The sequence below is a fragment of the Pomacea canaliculata genome, linkage group LG2 (genome assembly GCF_003073045.1).
Source record: "Pomacea canaliculata isolate SZHN2017 linkage group LG2, ASM307304v1, whole genome shotgun sequence".
In the NCBI taxonomy this organism is placed as follows: Eukaryota; Metazoa; Mollusca; class Gastropoda; order Architaenioglossa; family Ampullariidae; genus Pomacea; species Pomacea canaliculata.
The window spans coordinates 2,005,022-2,024,942 of record NC_037591.1 but is presented as its reverse complement, the minus strand read 5'-3'; the positions used below and the strand labels follow the sequence as shown (position 1 = coordinate 2,024,942).

The following is a 19,921-nucleotide window of genomic DNA, read 5'->3' as shown; positions in this document are numbered from 1 at the left end:
TTCGCACGATGATGAGAGGCAGTCAGCCTTAAAAGCTCAACACGATGATAATAGCAAAAGTGCTACTGGAGTGTAAGGAAAACAAACTAAAAATGAAAGAACTAAAACATTTCCTAGACAAATATAGACGGGGCTAAACCTTAATACCTGCCTCACCCCTCCCAAAGAAATATGGCACAATACGCTTTCATTAGTATTATCAGTAGCGACTAACTACCCAAACTCTAGACTGACAAGATAGTCAAAAGATTCTAACTGGATAACAACAAAAATTATTATATACACCAATAGGAAAGGGGTACCAAACCGTCTAAAATCCAGAGTAAAAATTAATCCATACACCACCACGGTGGACCAGACAAAGTGGCAGCAGCAAAAAAGGGTACCATTACAGTACACTACCAAAACAGACTCGGCAAAGATAAACAGAAAAAAGAGCACAAACAAAATAGACAACACCTGCGGCGTCACAAGACATCGATCCCATCCCTAAACCCACGTGCCCCATCCCCACACGCTCCGCCAAAGATCCGCCGGCAACAGTACGAAATCACCGCGAGGTGGAAGAACTCTCCCCCTGCCCCTCTCACAAAAGCAATAACAACAACTTGTGGATAGGTGTCACAGTGTCCCAAGACGAGATCTGAACCACGAGCCGCTACCGAGCGCCATTGTATCGGTGAGCAGTGAATGAACTATTTATATAAAATGACATCATTGCTTCTGCGCATGTCTGTAAAAATCTTTGTATCTTCCTTCCGGTAAAACTGGATGAGTGGAAGCTGCAGCTCATTTATTTGTTGAGGCGCTTCTCTGGTGGTCTTGGATTATTAAAAAAAACCCAAGTAAGATGATGAAAAATAAGCCTTTCTTGCTGTAATAGGATACCATAGCTAAGACTGATATTTGTAACTTGACGTATATTTTCATCTTTTGTGTAAAGAGTAGCTGCGCCCACTAGCTAGTCCTGTGTCGGCGGAAACAAAATGGCTGCTCGTTATCCAACTGACATACTTCGTTGATTTACGGGATTTGCTAGGAGGCGTTCACAGTCATTGATAACATTTTTATACCAGGCTGAGGTGTTAAAATACAAGTGCAATGGTAGAGCGTGTAGTTAATATCTTCTTGAACTTAATTTTGTCCGTGTCTATCCACTAACCCAGTAGCACTATAAATACATCAGAAGTGGATCCACGCGAAATAGAAAATTTCAAGTCACATAACGGCTCATATTTTTAGGTCTGGGAGAGTTAGAACAAATGAAGCAACTAACTTTTTCTCGTATTTCTCGCGCATGCATTGCTTATGCTGTCTGCACCATCAGCATATAAACATTAAGTTATGCAGACTAAGAGAGGACCGCTCCCGCCACACCCGGAAGCAATCAGAATTGACGTCGGTTTTAATTGCTGCTTTATGCTGCTATTCTCAGATTTATTTTAGCTTGTTTTCCACATGGCATGGAATACATAGTTGTTTTAGCGTAAAATCAGAGTAGGTGAAACTTGTAGCTAGGAAACACCAATGATGAACACATTGATTCTGGATTTGAAATTTTAGTGGAGTTAGTAACATCTTTTAGGGATGCCTCATGCATTTGTAACCAAACCTTGGTAATCATCTACCCTCAAATTGCTTTGCATATTTAAGGAGATTGAAATGGTTTTTGATTGTTTTGTTTTGTTTTTTTTTAAAGTGCTGGTTAAATACCGAGTCTGGATTAAGGTCGTTTATAGTATAAGAAAGCAGTTGAATTTCATTTATAACATAATTAGAAACTTAATTTGGATTTGTTTATATATCAGGGCTTCTGCTTACGCAAAAAATTGCGTACAGTACGCATTAAAAGTTCGGAGGACTCCAATTTTCGTCAATGGGGTCTCCTTCAAATGTGGGCGAAGAACAGGGACCCCTTAAAAATCTGAAGAAGGGGTCCCTGGGACCCCAAAGAATTTAGCCTTAGCAGAAGCCCTGATATATTTTTTAATCTTATTTACTTCATTTACTTTAGTAATTTACCATAAGAACAGTTTTATCAATGGGTCAGTAAATAAAATGCTAGATGCAAGGATTTACTTTCAAATTCTGCAAAGAAACTATGGACATTTTGGTTCTTTTCAGTAAGTACACATCTAACATCTTTTCCCTTGTGTACACATTATTTCTCTTCGATACCCACTCTCGCAATATTTAAGAATACAAATACACTTATGGGCACACCATTTACATGCACACTAACACTAACACTTTTTTTTATTATGTCATCAAAGAAGTATTTATTTATGTTGTTGCTAAGCTACACAACATTGATTCTACAGCTGTTTAGCAGTAAACATCCAAAATGCAGACCATCAAGTGCGTAGTTGTGGGTGATGGAGCAGTGGGTAAAACCTGTCTTCTCATCTCGTATACAACAAATAAATTTCCATCAGAGTATGTTCCAACGGTAAGTTCTCGTCTATGAAAAACTATTAATGTGTTAGTGTGGTAATTTGTTAGTAAGTATTTATAATTAAAAATGTGCTTTGCTGTTTAAATACCCACTCTTTTATGCATTCTTTTTTAGTCATTATTGAGACATTTTTTTAATGTTTTCAGAATGGACATCTGTATATTTTTCACAAATTTTTATTAGAATATGATGGACAAAAAATATTGAAAGTGAGGAAGGTAGAGTGAAAGAGGAGAGAATAAATATATGGAAGATAAGGGGGAATAGAGATGAGCTTTATATGTGTTTGATTCCCTTAGCTTACAGTTACCTTTCCTCAAGGTTGAGGGAGAGGATGTGGAAACGTATTCCATTATCACTTAAAAAGAAAGAAATTGAAAATAGCATAAATTATGTTATTTAGGTACTCATCTTCAGTTTCAATTAACTGTATGGTCTTATGATCTGTCACTGATAATAACAGGTGTTTGACAACTATGCTGTGACTGTGATGATTGGAGGGGAGCCCTACACACTGGGACTCTTTGATACAGCAGGACAAGAAGACTATGACAGATTGCGTCCTCTTAGTTATCCTCAAACAGATGTTTTCCTTGTCTGTTTCTCAGTTGTGTCACCTTCATCATATGAAAATGTCAGAGAAAAGGTAAATGTGAATTTAGTTAAAACGCATAGGATTCATAAATATATTTAAGACTATACTACTTATTTTGAAAGATGTTCTCATACAGCACATTAAACATAAACTTGATTCATGTGCCTGATTTATTTTCAGTCATTTTGTTTTAAGTGTGACACTGTCATGCTGAATGCTAACAGATGTATGCAGATCATGAAAATGCAGATTAAAACAAATTCCTTTCAGATTTTGAGTTCTGGTGGTGTCTGGAGGTCAGGATATGTAAGATCTCTCCATCCTTCCCTTTAGTCTGTTTTGCTTAGGGTACATGAGTATTTAAGGACTGGTGTGTATATGTATTGTTGATGGTGGTTTTTGCAGTACAATGTTCGATTATTTTCCACTGCTGCATTTATGTTGTACAATGTCAACAGTGGGTACCAGAGATCACACACCATTGCCAGAAGACTCCATTCCTGCTGGTTGGTACCCAAATAGATCTACGGGATGATGCAGGCACAGTAGAGAAGCTGGCAAAGAACAAGCAGAAACCGATTACAGTAGATATGGGAGAGAAGTTAGCACGTGAGCTCAGGGCTGTCAAATATGTAGAGTGTTCTGCCTTGACGCAGGTGTGTTCTTTCTCTTGCCTTCTGCTTCCCATTAAATCTCTTCCTCTCTCATCTTTCTTTACACACCTTGTCACCATACATCATTTAGAGATTTCAAATATTATAATATGAGCTCATAACTTTGGCATCATACACATGTGAACTAATGTATATATTATCAGTTTGAACTAAGCTTAGGTGAAAATAAACTTTTAGCTCCATTATTTGAAGAACAATTTTCATTATTTTGAATGGCCTTTACCCTGTAGTCATTCATTTTCTACTCTTGATTTTGAATATTGAATAGTTATTAGTATTGCTGTGGTAAGTGCTAAGAGAAGGATTCAACCAACCTTGCCTCTCCCCCACCCCCATAACTCCCCTTGATCAAAGCAGCAAATATTTATGTGCAAAAGTAATTTCATGACATATTTGTACTTCAGGAAAGCATTTAGATATTTTGTTTTCTCTGTCAACAGAAAGGGCTTAAAAATGTCTTTGATGAAGCCATTCTTGCAGCCTTGGAGCCTCCAGAGCCCCCAAAGAAGAGGAAGTGTGTTATCCTGTGAGAGATCCTGCAGACATAGCAAAGACTGAAGGGTCAGGGAACAGGATTTGATTTTGCAGACAGCAGCATCAACACAAACAGAATGTTGCTTATTTAAAGCAGTGTTTTAAATCTTAGCTGCATTTACCTATGGTCAGTTGCCTTTCATCTGTGTGAAGGTATGGGAACAAAGGACTCTCCAAATTCTATAAAATTAAAAATCATCGATGTATTAAAGAATAATGGATGGTGTTCCTGCTTTTGAGATTTTAAGTAAAATGTTTCTTAATGGAGGAAGATTTTATAAAGCTGTATATGGTTAAGATAGTCTCACATGGGCAGTGTATTAATGCATTACAGTGAAATGTGTAGGTGACATGAATGTTAAAACACCCAATGAATATAACATTTGACCATCAACCTTGCTTTAGTGGCATGTTAAAAAACTGGAGAGACAATGATGCTTCATCACACAGTAAGAGGATTAAAATTTCTAGCAACAAATATTGTTCAGCGTGTACCTAATCAGTGTTCTTTTCCCAGTATGCATAGACAAGGTCAGCAAGCTGTTCTTTGTACTTCAGGAAGACTTTTTGATGACAGTTTGAAATCTGCGCTTTTAAATGAAATAATCTTATCAGTGCAAGAAACATGCATTGGGAGATAACTTTGCTCACATCGAGGCTTGCCTTTTACAGAGTTTGGGAAATGACTTTGATTCATAATTGACATGAAACAAAGTCAGTCCATGATAAAAATTATTTTTATCATGGAGGGGGAAATTTTTCCCTTTTCCAGCTAAAACAATCACCATCATATCTTCTTGAAACTGTCATAAATGACTTCTTTTCTTCCAGTTTGGTTCAGCCTGCACTTTTCAGGGGTGTAAGCTGTCTAGACTATAGAGAGAACTGTAATGGTTCCTATTTTTCGAACAGTTTCTTTTTTTTTAAAGCAACCAACTGTAGTAAATGTTTAGTGTTGATCAAACATCATCGACTCATGAAAACTACACATTAGCTATGAATGAGTTTTTGTTTTTTTGGTCTGAGAAAGAGTTACTAGTCTCCTTCCGTGTAACAGCATAAACCATTTGTGTGTTTATCATTTGTTTCTTGGCCAAATTCAGGTCAGCGTTTTATTTTTTTAATCCCCTCGGTTATGCTGCAATCTTTACCCTTCGTTGAGTTGGACTAAAATTAGCAAAGCATAATGTGGTAAGGTCTAAAGCATCGGCTCATTACCATGTAGTCTACAGAATGTTATAAATACTAATGGTACATACCTAAGTCTGCACTCTGGTTCTGTCATCAATACTCTTTTCACTCCTTGGAACGGGGTGGCTGGTTGCACGTGTTGATCAGATTGCATTTGTTGCAGTCTTACTGGTGTCTCTTTGATCTCTTGAAGATTAAGAGATTTTGATTAGAAATGAAACCTCGTCTTAAATTTATAAAATAAAATTTATTTTAGGGATTGGGGTAGGGGAAAAAAGGAGCTGCTTCTTTTCTTTGAAGAACTGTACATTTTTGTCAAGTAGAGTTCATGAGTTATTGTCTTTGAAAGAAAGAAAATATGCTTGTGCTTTTACTGGCAGATACATGTTGCATAAAGATATTTAAGCATTAGTTTTGCTTGAGTAATTTAAAAGCGGCTTACATTCTGTTGTGAATTAATGAATCAATCAAAATTGAAGATAGTGATCTTTGTAAAATGGTAGGCATTGTTGTCATCCATTAATAAAAACTTAAAACCTGTGCACTGTAGACTTTGCATTTAAATTAAAATAGATACAAAGCACATTAAGCTAAAGCTGATTTTTATGAAATTTAATGCAAGTAATGATAGCAATGCACTTTCATGTTTTAATGTCCAGCTGTAGTTAGAAAGGATTAAAACATTTAGTATATTTTCCATAATATATAATAAAGTGAAGCTAACAGTCAATGCTCTTTGTCTGTTGTCTCTAATATACTCACAGTTTAAGGAGTAATGACAATTTCGTTATATCTGTAGAAAAATTGAAATCTAAATCTCTCCAGTCCTTTGATTTGATACATATAAAAGAAGTTTGCTGGACATGGGAAGAGGGAGGAGAGGTACACACACTATAAGAAAAGACTTTGTTCCTTTCTCATGTTAAATTATATGTGTATATAATGTATAGTCAGGACAACTCATTTCTATGTGGCTTTGAGAAGCATTGCAGTAGGTATGTGATGGTGTTACAGTACTGTAGAGTTTTGTACAGACCAGTATTTATGGCTGCCTTTTTGCATGAGTCAGATTTTCCACACTTTAGATTTCTTTGTTATATTTTGTTGCTGTAAACATTTTGTCTTTGGCAAAAGTAGGCATTCTTCATGCTTGACTGTTAGAGCTGAACCAGCACAAGGAGTTGGACAATGTAAAGCAGTGATCAAGACTGCTCTCATGACATTGCCTTAGCTCTAATTGCTTTTTTTTCGTTTTAAAAAGGAAAGTAATGTTGTCTTGTACTTAATCAGGTTAGAGCTGTTGAGCCCAGTCACTACATTTTTTTCCAGTTTGCCTCTGATAAAAGCAGAAAAGAAAATTATAGTGCCATATGTCTTCCCAACCAAAAGGTGACATGGAAAGAAAGTTACTAGCTTGTATTGAACCAGTGACCTGTAGCATTATGGTGTTGATAAGTTTTCTTGGAAGAAGACTTTCAAGGATGTTGAGGTGTCCTGTAAACAAAGTATAAGAGATGAAGATTATAATTGTCACATCTATTGCAGAACTGTGAAAGCAGAGGGAGCTTGGAGCCTTAGTGCTAGAGTAGCAGCTGTAATCAGTAGAGCTACCAGACTAATGTACTGCTAAGAACAAACAGTAGTTTTTAAATTCGCTGAACATAAGAAGCACATTTAGATTCAGGATACCTGACATATCGATGTTGGAATGTGTAGAGTGCAGATTTAGGGTGGTGATTTGGCATAGGCTATGCATCTACAAAGTCTTCTGTGCAAGTAATTAAAAGTTACATTAATGTTGGGTTAACTTTATAGGTTATGTATTACTTGGACGAATATTTGATCAGTCAAGTGAATGCTGATCTGAAGCTCACTTTAAAAAAAGAACATGAAGTCGAGTGCCTCAGAACTACGTTAGATTTTAAAAATTCGGTTTTACTTATTTATTTTGTGTATCGTTTCTTGCATGGGGAGGAAATTGTCATTTGAAAGAGGATCATACCATAGAAATGTTAAGTAGTGGGTGTGGCTTTCTGGGACTTTTCTTTCTATTGACTTGCATCTGTATGAACGTTGCATGTCCATTTTTTCAGTGCTGTATCCTGTGTATACCTTATTTGTCAATAAACATGCCTGTTTTAAACTGTAGTATGGCTTGTTTTTCAGCCATGGATGCACACACATTTGTGGTCAATTTGTCAGGAACTGAAACAATGCAATTAAAACTTTAGTTTCATTTCATAGTTTAGCTTTTGATATAGAGCTAAGTAGCCATGCCAGTGGTTGCCAGAGGTACCTTAATGTGATCTTGTGGGATAGGTTACAGAATTCAGGAGTCACCTTCCATGCAACTGGTAATGGAGTCTGGCACTTGAAGACTTGCATGATTGTAGGATCATTGTGGAGCTGGCTTTGTTTTGAGTTGAATGTTTTCAGATAAAAGTCATGCATTACTTAACACTGGAGATGTGTCATGAAATGATTTTGTCATTGTACAAAATCACAGTGTAAGTGATGGTCGTCCTGTCAAACCTCTCATGCACTGGACATGCTGGAGGGAATAAGGCAGCACTTTCTTGCAGAAGTATGGAAGACGATGCACTCATTCCTTTGAAGGTTCATTCAAAAGTAGCAGTACCTAACGAATTCTTGTTTTAGTCATGTTTCAAAAATCATTGTGTATTAAACATCAGCTTTATATCTTTTTATCTTGTTTTCCAAAAAACAACCATTCCTCTCAATTACCAAATGCTAAACAAAATGACACCAAGCTGATAGGTGCAGAATTTTAAGATCCTAAGTGAACACACTTTCACTCTCTTGCACAGATAACTAACAAAAACCTGTTTGGTGTTTTTAATACTAAATGCACAGTAAGCACTGATAGTGCAGCAAGGACTAAAAAATAATTCTTATGTTAAAGTAGTATTGATGGCAGGTTAGGTCAGTCCCCTTGGGTCAGGGAGCTGGCGACGTGTAAGGACAGGTGGACTGACCGGTCTGTTCTGGGTGTAAGTGTCTTAATAACAGGGAACGAAGTGCTGTAAAATATAAAACAAAATATTGACTCTTATTACTCCGTTAATTTCATTTTGAGTGGATGTGTTTCTTGAGTGTGCAGGTGAGAATTTTGTTAAAATAAAAAACATCCCTACCGCAAAATGTTCTTTTTACACTGACAATTACTAAGATAATGACACTGAAAATGATAACAGAAGTGACAGCCTTCACACTTGCTGAGTTATTCCACATCCTGCTGATATTAATAGTGAATGATAAACAGCTCCAGGAGCAGGGTTTTGAGTGTAACCAACTCATGTTGTAGACATCTAATGACTGGGAATCATTCAGCCTGAAACATTTTCTGAACATTTGTCTAGGACAGAGTGACAACCACAGACTTACCCGCCACAGCTGTTTGGAAGCCGGCGTTGTAGACAATGGCGATGTCGTTGTAGTAGTACTCCTCGCGGTCATCTTTGTAGCCGTCTCGCCCATCTGGCCCTCCCACCAGGGCTCCACACAACACATGAGGGTTGGGGCCGTGTGCATGAAGCACACTTGGGGTACACGAGGCTGGTGGGCTAGGGCAAGAGCTGGTCACAAACGATAGACACTATACCATTTCATTTATTGGTTAGTCTGGAGTTAGAGGGGAGTAGGCTTTATAGCTGACACATAAAAATACATTAACTTGACATTTGTTCTGGAATCTATACATTCAGAGGAAAAATGTTGCAAGAAGAAAGATAAGATCTAGGGTTTTATCAGTATCATTTTTTGATATCCTCAAAAGAATAAATTCAGGGTTATGTTATGGTTAGGTTATGCTGTTCAAGAATAAGAAGCTGAGTTTTTTCTTAAATTGAAAGTTCTTTCCAAAATTCTTGATTGCGTGAACAATGCTAAAAACTATGTTCAATAATCTCAATATCTTGGTTACATAGGCAACATGAAGAGATTGTGAAAGTCTACACATTACAGAATATTAGTTGGATAGATGCAATTAGACAGTCTAATTTATAACACCGTAACAATGTTTCTGTGGTAATGTACAAGGATTTATAGAAAGTAGTCTTCCGGTTATGGTCCTTAAATTATGAATTTTCTCAATGCAGATGCAGTTTTAAAGTTACTTTTCAGTATCTTTATTATCGACTTCCCCATATTAATAGCGCCCCTTGAAACAAGCAGGTCAGGTACAAGACATTGACTAAGTCTCTACAGTCAGGAGGAAAGACCAGAGGTACTAAGGTATGTATGCATCGTAAAGGATTCCAGTCTTTAGCTGTGCTCCAAATTTTGTCTAGCAATTAAGCCTTCGTGATGTACACATATTTTTTTCCTTTCTACCTGGAACGGTGGTGAGGACTGACAGGCGGGTTCTCGCCGAAGCCCACGACATAGCTGTGGCCGGCATCACCCAGAGAGTAATGGATCTGACACATGGCCCAGTGACGGTACTCGTCCGGGTGGATACCCGCTTCTGCAGCCATCAGCGCGGCCAGAGCCATGTTGGCTGTTGCACAAAATAAATTTGAGGCTAAAATTTACTTCTAGGCAACAAACGCGTAAAATGTAAAACTAGTACAAAACGTTTCATAATCACTTTGGTCTCATAGATGTGAAAAATAGAATTAAGACATCAAAGACACACATACCAGCGTAGCGCAGGGAGCCTGGAATTTCTTTATAACCCAGACCCTTTGGCGTGATTAGTATGGTGCCGTTAGGGAACCAGTGTTGGAAATATGCTTCAACACTCTTTTTGTATGTTTCTTGTTTCGTGACTTGGTATAGCAGTATCTGAGAATACACGTGAACATCGTCAACAATCAATGTAAGATCGAGAAAAAGCATCAGTGGGCAACATAACTGACAAACGTGTAAGTTAGCTGTCAATGCTTGGAATTTCCTTTCTTCAAACTGCTTTTTCCATCATTATTTCTGCTTGTCTCTGAGGTTGGAAAGGATGACCCAAGCAACATAACGCCTAAATTGAGTTCAAACTGAAAATTAATGGAATGATTAGATGACATTGCTGACTCATGAGAAACAATAAGGGAAACTTATGTCTTGAAAGTTCTCTATAAGTACCTCGTTTGGGTGGTGTAAAAGAGACTGTTTTCTGTCTAGTGCATACTTATTTGCATTCACGTGTAATTTAAAACTCTGAAAGTGGCACTCGTGCGGCAAGAAATAAACTATGTATGTTCTGGTTCACTGACCTGACTGCCAAGGAATACATGGTTCCAATCCATTTCCCAAGCGTAGGGAGTAATGTGACAGTACTTGAGTGCCTCTGTCATGTACTTGTTTTTGTTGGTGGCTTTGTACATCCACAGCGAGCCCCAGCAGATGTCGTCGTTATAATCCCAGGAACTAGAACACCGCAGGTGAAGGTACAGTTTGACACTGCCTGCTAAGTATCCACAGGATAATAGTAATGTTTCTCTCATTCTGTTTGACGTAAACACGTGTTAAACTTTAATAATGATAATTCTATAAACAATAATGCTTAGAGTATTCATAGTAATGATACAGAAGCCTAGCAATAAGATTATAGAGCACTCTTTTTTTGTTTAGTGACAAAACAAGAGTTGTAGCAGTCCAAAACACTTACAGTAACAATACACAAGACACACAGCTAGAGAACACTTTTATAACATCACTAACACAGTATTATTTGTGCTGACATGATAAAATATATGATATCACTACAGCACACTATAGCTGTAGAACACCTACTTATAGTAACCTTGCGATTCGATGATCCACTGACTGGAGACACCCGGATGTTTGATGCCATAGTCATACACGGTTTGCGCGTGATGAAGCAGTGTCTCTGCGTATTCCGCATCTGAGACGCGGCAACAAAACTTGACAGTTAAATAACAGACGTAGCAGAAAAAGGCGAGAAATTAAAGAACAAAAGCTTTAATCGAACTTCCTTGTAGCAGTGACCCGGCGCTTACCCTTCATCAACTGAGTCTCTCCTCCCGTCCCCTCCCATCCTTTTCACTTCTACATTCCCTCTTTCCCCTTTGCTCTTGTAGGATGGAAGACATGGCAGGAGTGATTATACAGGAAGACTGCACTTTCACAAATTAAGATGATGACTTAAGACCATGAGGTCGTTCGTTCCCAAAACACGCACCCCGTTCTCTAAACGCGAGGTAGCCAGACGCAAAGGCTGCAGCCATTTCCATGGCAACATCAGCGCCACCTCCGATCGAGTCAACCTTGAAGGAGGGTCTGGACATTGCCATGTCCTCGGGGCGTCCCCAGTGTGCTTGGTCGATCATACCATCGCCAACCTGGGGATCAGAAAGTGCTCGTTAGGCAATCAGTTGTGCTGATACCTTAAGACAGTGATGCCCAACCTTTTTCGGCCTGCGGGCCATATCCATTTCGGACAGCCGTGTCGCGGGCCATATCCATTTCGGACAGCCGTGTCGCGGGCCACTTCACCGCAAAAATACAAAAAGGAAAAAAAAATAGAGCAGATACCATTTTTATTAGAAACAAGTTGTACTTACCATTAATTATGTACTAATTAGTGGGATATTTGAAGTTGTTTTCCCGAAACCAACTTCTGAATGTCCGGCCTCATCGTAGAGACACCAAGTCGGAGCACTGAATCGAAATATTCGTCCATCGAAAAAAAGAGACGCCCCTACGTGGGGATAAATACTTCTTCTTCTTTTTTTTTTCGTTTTTTTAAGGTCTTTTTTTATTACTAACATGCCGATTTCCTGCACTGTGGGCAGAAGTTTCGCGGGCCGGATATGGCCCGCGGGCCGTAGGTTGTGCATCCCTGCCTTAAGATATGCTCAACTTGTCACGCACTTAAGTTCACCAGATTGTAAGATATGTTAAACTGGTCATGCAATTAAATGCATCGAAGATTTTCAATTAAAAAAATGTTCCAACTCAGCAAGAGGTAATTTCTGGCTAGTCCGACTAAGGCGTGTATCCTTTACTAATATCCGGGTGTTTGCGTGTCGGCCATTTTGCCGGAGTTCACTGACCTGCACCCACACCACGTTGTCCGACGAGTGACACTTGAGTAGGTAGTCCAGCGGCCACTTGATGCAGTCGTACATCCACTCCACCTGACCGGCGGCCTCGTACGCGTCCCTGAACTCCAGTAGGCCCCAGGTCAAGATCACGGTGGACCAGGCTGTGGGTAAGGTGAACTTGACATACCCCCCGCCTGCGAATATATAATACATGTATATCAATGGCGCTGTGGTTATTGATTTTACGGAACTCAGTTGCTGCTTTATTCTTTATAAATAAAAAGGATATGGGCGAGAAACTAGATATTTAGAAGACGTTAATTGCTGTTAGGAATAACAGAAAAGAAATTATAGGAAGTAACCAGAATGCAAGGTGCGTCGTGGGATCGGGAATAGCTGTCTTACCGTCGTACCAGCCGCCTGTCAAGTCCTCGCCTCCGGTGCCGCGGTCTTGAAGGCCGGAGTCACCTCGCCAGGGGATGCGATTTGTCGCCGGAAGTTTGCCAGAACGCTGCGCCTCGTAGAACATGATGGACTTCATGAGAAGCTCGTCATAGTTGTACTTGGAGCCTCCCGCTGGTGACCGAATTACACTAGATTAGTGGAAGCCATAATGATTCAATAGAATTACACATTACCGGAAACCAGACTTACTTTTTCCAATCACACGAAAAGAATTGAAATCGGCCTGTGATTAGCGTTCACAAAAGTGCCATAAATACTAACAATTTTGTTAACATAAGCCTATCGTTGGGTCTTGGTTTGATACAGCAATAACAACACTCGCTATTGGACCGCTCGTTATACTTGCTGCCATAGAAACGAAAAGACACTCACTGTTAGGCACCTCGCCACAGTCGTTTTTGTCAACTCCCAAGTCGATGAGCACAGCCGAGCACTGGAGGTCTGAGGCGCTGCTGTCCACAAGCGACCCATCAACCTTCATCTCGAACGGCCCGGGCTGGAGGGTCATGTGAGCGTCATTGGCAACCAACTGCCACTGCGTCTTGTCACTGTCGTGGCCCTTAGTATCTGCTTCACTAGCCTGACACATCGTTTGGGGGATCAAACAGTTAAACACTACTCTACTATCCCAATCACAAATGTACTCACAAAGTATTCACTAAATACATTTAACATTCAGGTCGGGGCAGAGGCGAGTGAAAGCTGCAGTCAGAGGCTTGGCTGACGGCGGGAACACAGGGTGGTTGAAAGTAGGAGCTATACACTGTGCTCAGTCGCCTCAACGTTAGTGGTGAGGAAAGAGAAGTTCACACGGAGGTTTCGCTGAAGGCGGGAACCACACAGTCACCTCGGTTATTGCGCTTGGGAGAGTGAAAGCAGCTCACAGGTTTGGTTGAAGGCGGGAACCATTCAGTTGCCTCGACTTTGTTCACCTTTCTAATTGTTGCCAATGCCCCATCTTGCTCTTTTTTTACTTTCACAATCTGTTAGGCAACCGCCTCTCCCCGTTACGTCAGACATCCGTTGGTGTCATGACGACACATTTTACAAGGGGAGAGCACTACGGCCCGTTCGGACGCTCTGCTCACTCCTGTCTGTCTCGACTCTACTGTCATTCTCATGTCGCGGCATACACTTCAGTGACAATCAGAAAAGTAAATAAAACTCTCACGTACAGCTCCGACTCTACCAGCTGTTTCTTAAAGGCCCACAATCTGGCAAATGTCGAAAGTTCGACCAAGTTTGGCGAAGTTTGTATATAAAGGTTGCAAGAATTGGGGAGAACGAACGGGACTTTGTAATTTTGCTCAGCATATTCAACAAAGTTTAAGCTTGTTTGCCAATACATTACCAGTCCGTGGTTTGACCCTTCAGTACTTGACCCAGAATCGAATGAACCCAAAAGCCTGGACGTGCGACTTACACTGAGGCTGTCGACTGACTCCTCACAGGTCAACCTGACGATCCAGCCCGTGATGGGCTTGTCGATCTGAAAGGTCAGCCATTCCTCGAAGCGCCCGTCGGTGATGCTTGCAGTTCTTGTAGTGCCCTCGATGCCATTCCCTCCAGAGGTGGGCGCTAGGAGGTAGGAGGAACACGAAATAGTAAACGACAAGTGACACGCTGGAGGTTGGAGGGTGGGGGAGAAGGAGTTGAGATGAACGCGTGGGCTGCGGGGACTGCTCTAATGAAGAAAAATGTTTGAAGTCTACGACGGTTCTCTAAAGAAACTAACATGATATTCTATGTTAAAGACACACAGCGTCACAATAACTCACAGTTGATCACAATCGCCCTCTTCCCCCTGCCAACCTTTCCACATTGCCCCACTCTCTATCACAAATCACGTTGCAATGTGCGAACCCTTTCTTTTGTTAATTGTTCTTTTTACTACACCAAGGTGATATAGTACAACAACTAATTTTATGTTCCCTTGAACACAGGAAGTCATAATTTGACACATTGCAACGTGTTTTGTGATAGAGAGCGGGGCAGTATGGAAAGGTTGGGGAGGGGGAGGGCGATTGTGATCAACTGTGAGTTATTGTGACACTACGTGTATTTCTAACATCATCTTTCATAAGCATATGCTAAATTCTTTGGTATCGCACAGTAAAATACTCTTACGCTACAGTAACATGCTGTTACCACAAAAAACAACAACAACAACAACAACACCACCACCACCACCAAGCGTATCAAGTACTATCATTACAGTTAAGTCTCTTACTACACAGGAAGAGGTACTTATTTCACACAACTAGCAAAACTTATATAAGACGGTAAGAGCAGCTCAAACGAAGAGTGAGAGATTGTCATAAGAAATAATTCCTTGTTCATTCCTTATTAAATAACTATGTGGCATCATTACTCACAGTGGGTTCCAGGGGCGTTGGTGGGGCCATGCGTGACACTCTTTGTCGTGTGTGTGGCTGCTGCTGACAAGAGTAGAGTTAGGTTGTCAGCATGCGGACAAAGATGCCCGTATCAAACTGCGCGCGCACGCGAGCGAACACACAAAAGACACATTGATACAGTGGTTGACATGCCCGAGTGTACATTTTCTTGCTATGAGTAAAATTGGACCCCTTAAAAAACTTCTTATAAGGGCTTAAAAATTGAACACAATTCAAAGTGATTTTTTTTTTATTTAAGCTCTGAGCACATTTCATTAAGAGGGATATTCTATGTTACTGACTGAGATAGAACCTTCTGTGAAGGTAAACAACTGAACATCAAATTGTCTTTATTAAAATTGCATTTTTCTTGACATTTTCACACCACTGGATGATAAAAGCTTTATGGATTTACAAATGAATATACATTCATGGGATTACATAGCAAAACGTAACTTACTGTGAGTAACAGTAGGGTGGGTGGTGACAGTATGTGTCGTTGGAGTGGTGTGAGTGGTGTGTGTAGTTGGAGTGGTGTGTGTAGTGTGTGTAGTTGGAGTGGTGTGTAGTTGGAGTGGTGTGTGTAGTTGGAGTGGTGTGTGTACTAGGAGAAGCAGTGACTTCCTGGCTATGTGTGGTTCCCGGTGCGCTGGCTGAAAACAGAACAATTACGGATTAGGTTTACAGATTACACACGTATATGCAGATATTCATTTACACAGAAGCGAATGTGAACACCTGGAATCCATAATCACGAATCAAGAAAGCTTCGATAACTCCCCAGATTCATCAACGGTACCTAAGCCCACCTGTCTGGTGTGCAAATAATGAACGAAAATAAGTGAAATAAATGCAAGAATTGAAAAGAACGAACGAGTGAAGGAATGAAATACTGTAGCAGGAAGAATCTGTAAGGGAGGACACTATTTCAGGTACTCACTTTCTCCTCCATGCGAGCCACCATTAGTCAAACCGTCGATGTAGGCCGTGACGACAGGGGCGATGTCTCCGTTGCCTGAAATAGTTGGCAATAGGACAGTAATCTCAGTTACAGCCATGAGTGCATAGGTCACAAACAGCCACCAACACCTTCTTCACCTTCAGCATTGCATCAATAACCAGCATAAAACCCCACGGAACTATCATCAGTACCCCCAACAACAGAGTAAAAATCTCTCACCGTGCCCCATGAAGTCCACGCAGAGTTCTTGTCCGACATGTTCCACTGCGTTCCACGTCTTACTGTCGAGAATCCATTCCGTCTTGTCGTCCGTCGAGGTCTCAACATCGGCCGTCCACACCTACACAAAAGGACAACCAACGACCATGAAACTTGCACTAACCTTACGATTTGACGTTATCACCGGTTGACAACTTGTCGTCCCTGCCTATTTTCTTCCTTCCTTCCTTCCTTCTATCACCCACTCCTACCCACTTCTGTCACCCGCACCGAACGTTCATTGTTCATTCGTCCTTCTGTCTGTTGTTTTCATCACCGCTTTACTCCTTCCGCACCAATTCTGCCAAGATCTCGCCAGGGTGAATCACTGACCACTGATTCTTGAAATGCATTTCTCTTTACATCTAGTGACGGGATCTCTCATACATCTAGTGACTGGATCCCTCTGACATATGGTGACAGGACTTTTTTACGTCTAGTGATGGGATCTCTCTTACATCTAGTGACTGGATCGGCTGATCAAAGATGAGGTGCATGTGCCAGGACGTGAGCTCGCTGTCGATGGTGAAGCAAGCCTTGCCCTGGAACCCACCCGACCAGTGGTTGCTGACGGGTACCACCACGTTGCCCAGACTCATGAGCGGCAGTGCCGCCAACAGAATTAATGTCAGCATTTCTTAGAAATCTGCCAGAAACAGATAGTGGGAATATTTATGTAGACATCTGCCAGAAACACAATGGAAACATTTATATCAACGTCTTGACAAACAGACGTACACACAGAACTTGTGTGGGTAGTTCTGTAAAGGTCTGCGATCAACACACACACACACTTTGGTGACAAACTGCAGTCAGGTGCAACTCTGTGCCATGTAACATTCTAGATACAGCAAAAGAAAATACGTACAAGGACTGACTTACCCGAGGTCTGTACTACTGGAACATTAGGAGTCGCTTTTAATAACTCCATGTCGAAATTGCTTTTGTTATCTTCTTGTCGTGACTTAAAAAACAATGTTTGATCTCCGCACGCAGTTTGCATCTAAAAATAGAACTGTTTGTGTTTATCGTTAGTGCTACTTCCCCACTCATCGAACGTGTCATATACATAGTGACATACACCAACAGAAATACGTGATCGTGGTTTGTATAAGGTGAGACAGCTTACTGCTCTTTACTCTGTCTTTTACAACATAATACAAACAATAAATATAACTTTATTATCTCTTGAGTGAAATTTGCAAAAAGACACAGAGAATGGATGAAAGCGTTGTGTGGTAGCATGACTTCTCTCCTGTGTAGTTTACTAATTATCATGATGAATGTTTTAATCATAGTAGTTGTTACGATAATAAGGACAACGAGGATGTTAGTCAAGTGACATCAGCAGAACAGGGCGGAGAAGGGAAAGAGGCCGAGAAAGCTCCTCTGAAATCGAACTAAGCGTTGTAACTAGGTGTTCTTTACCAGGACTAGTTACCACCTTCTTGAAATAGCTTCACGATGGTTGTCTATTTCCTGGCTTCAAGTTCAGTTCTGTAGCTCATCTTCTTTGTAGTTCACCGTAAGGATCGCCAAAGGTTTGAACGAAGTGTATACAACGCTTCAAAGCTAGGCAACGAGAGAAACGAGCTCTGATGTATTGTGATGTTGATGCTGATACCACTGCTGGGATTTGGAGAAAACTCATCTCACATTGAGCCCGGGCCACCCTTTTCAAACAAATGAGTCTGGCTTGTTATAGTCTCGTTTGTCAATCTGATTTGATACAATAGTTGAAGATCGTTTCCCTCAACTTCATTCATAACCATCACACATCCCGAAGTAACTGTTGACAAACAGTGTATATAAAATATATAAAATAAATTTCATGAGGTCAATATTTCATTTCAAAAAGGCTACCATAACCTACATTTATTCTTATTGTCTTTGAAAGTTCTACAGACTAATAAAACTAGAAAAAAGCACGGTCTGAATATGTGCTTATCTTTCCTTCCCCAGTTTAACCACATTGTGTTTAATTTATCAGCGTTTGCTTTGTGCAAGGGTGAGGGCGGGGCCGGGAGGCAGTACAGACTGCCCGGATGTGACGTCACGCCTTTATCTCAGATCTTGTTTCGAAGAAGGTTTTGATTCTTTTAATATAAATGCAGAAGTGGCAATCGCTTTCGTACAGGTTGATGTTACCCACATACTAAGCACTATGAGAAATTTACTCACAACAACAGGTGCAGTGAAGTAAGCTGCTGACAACTTATTACAGACAAATCACAAAAACACGTAAAGGCTGCATATGGTGGATCTTGAACAAGTAAACAAATGTCCACTGGCCATAAGATCTGAGGACAAGGAGAGAAACTACGACTGACGAGGAGAAAGTGTAGTCAGGGCGTGAGAAGCTAGAAGCTCAGAGAAACAGACTAAATAGATCAAGAGAAAAAGTCTTGTCAGTTTATATTCAATATTCAATTATTTACTCGGTCCAAAACCAATTAAAAGCACAAAGATGAGCAGTAGAGACACAATAACTTGCTCTGAGATTTTTTTGAACTTTATGAAGTTGGGTATTCAGGGTAGTAAGAGGGGGGGGGGGGAAATAAAATAGTCAGAAAAGAGTAGTTTAGAGTTCTTTAGTGTGAGTAGACAATAACTGGTAGACTGCACTGACCTGATGCATATTAAACAAAAATCAACAGTATTAGAACCTACCAAGTATTAATTATAAATTCGAAACTAGAACGTAGATATATCAGTATCACCACCGATCTTTACAGAGTGAGAATGACCAGGCAGAAAGTGAGAGCTTTGTGCAGTTTTACAATCATCGAGTTTTCCTGTATTTTGAACCATGAATTTCCTGGTATGAGATTGTCGTATGAATGGTATTATAGGGAACTATATATATATATAGAAAGATTATAGGTTCATCAGTATGATGGTGTAATTGAACCGAGACTGAACAAGAGAGGACAGAACTTTCGATGGGATACAAAATAAAGGATGAAAAATTAAACTAAGAAAGCCACGACCATATAATGCCACTGTGGAAGGTCGGTAAGCTGAGTGAAAATGGGAGAGGAGGTAATGCGTGGTTAGACATGATAGTAGTTTGAGTCGATGCAGCTCATTCTAATAATTTCAAAAGATGTAACAAGTGGTAGACAGGGAGACAGCTCTGGAATACGTGGCTATCAAAGGCAGGCATTTTAACAATGTCTGTTCTAAACATACTAAGCACTATAGATGATAAAACTACACATGTACGAGCAGGAAGTAAAATGTCAAGATGTGCAGGTGTTGACTAAAGTAGGAAGCTGCTGACTAGAAGTACGACTTCCAGAGATAAGTTTGAGAAACAGATTGGAAAGAGGACATGAAGGCTCATGGTCAGAGATGCAGAAGGGCTGCA

The 19,921-nt window shown here is 40.2% G+C and overlaps 2 protein-coding genes across 3 annotated transcripts; one reads left to right on the top strand and one right to left on the bottom strand.

Annotated features, from left to right (window-relative positions):
- Positions 1-737: 737 nt before the first annotated feature.
- Positions 738-7,597, top strand: LOC112557284 (cdc42 homolog). Its single transcript, XM_025227043.1, has 5 exons — positions 738-845; positions 2,322-2,449; positions 2,919-3,101; positions 3,509-3,706; positions 4,165-7,597. The coding sequence occupies exons 2-5, from the start codon at positions 2,345-2,347 to the stop codon at positions 4,252-4,254; spliced, it is 576 nt and encodes a 191-aa protein (XP_025082828.1). The 5' UTR covers positions 738-845; positions 2,322-2,344; the 3' UTR covers positions 4,255-7,597.
- A 457-nt stretch (positions 7,598-8,054) lies between these two features.
- On the bottom strand, positions 8,055-17,583 carry LOC112557282 (endoglucanase 4-like). 2 transcript variants are annotated; one of them, XM_025227041.1, is made up of 16 exons: positions 17,434-17,583; positions 17,010-17,197; positions 16,513-16,633; positions 16,273-16,347; positions 15,917-15,985; positions 14,360-14,511; positions 13,309-13,516; positions 12,877-13,047; positions 12,481-12,665; positions 11,607-11,766; positions 11,198-11,309; positions 10,678-10,831; positions 10,111-10,255; positions 9,803-9,968; positions 8,855-9,045; positions 8,055-8,490 (listed from the first exon to the last, which is right to left on the bottom strand). In XM_025227041.1, exons 2-16 carry the CDS (start codon positions 17,184-17,186, stop codon positions 8,408-8,410), a joined length of 2,169 nt encoding a protein of 722 aa, XP_025082826.1. In that variant the 5' UTR covers positions 17,187-17,197; positions 17,434-17,583; the 3' UTR covers positions 8,055-8,407. The 2 variants fall into 2 exon arrangements, with proteins under 2 accessions (XP_025082826.1, XP_025082825.1); XM_025227040.1 differs by lacking the exons at positions 17,010-17,197; positions 17,434-17,583 and adding an exon at positions 15,312-15,374 and having other exon boundaries at positions 14,360-14,514; positions 15,793-15,985.
- Between the last annotated feature and the right edge of the window lie 2,338 nt (positions 17,584-19,921).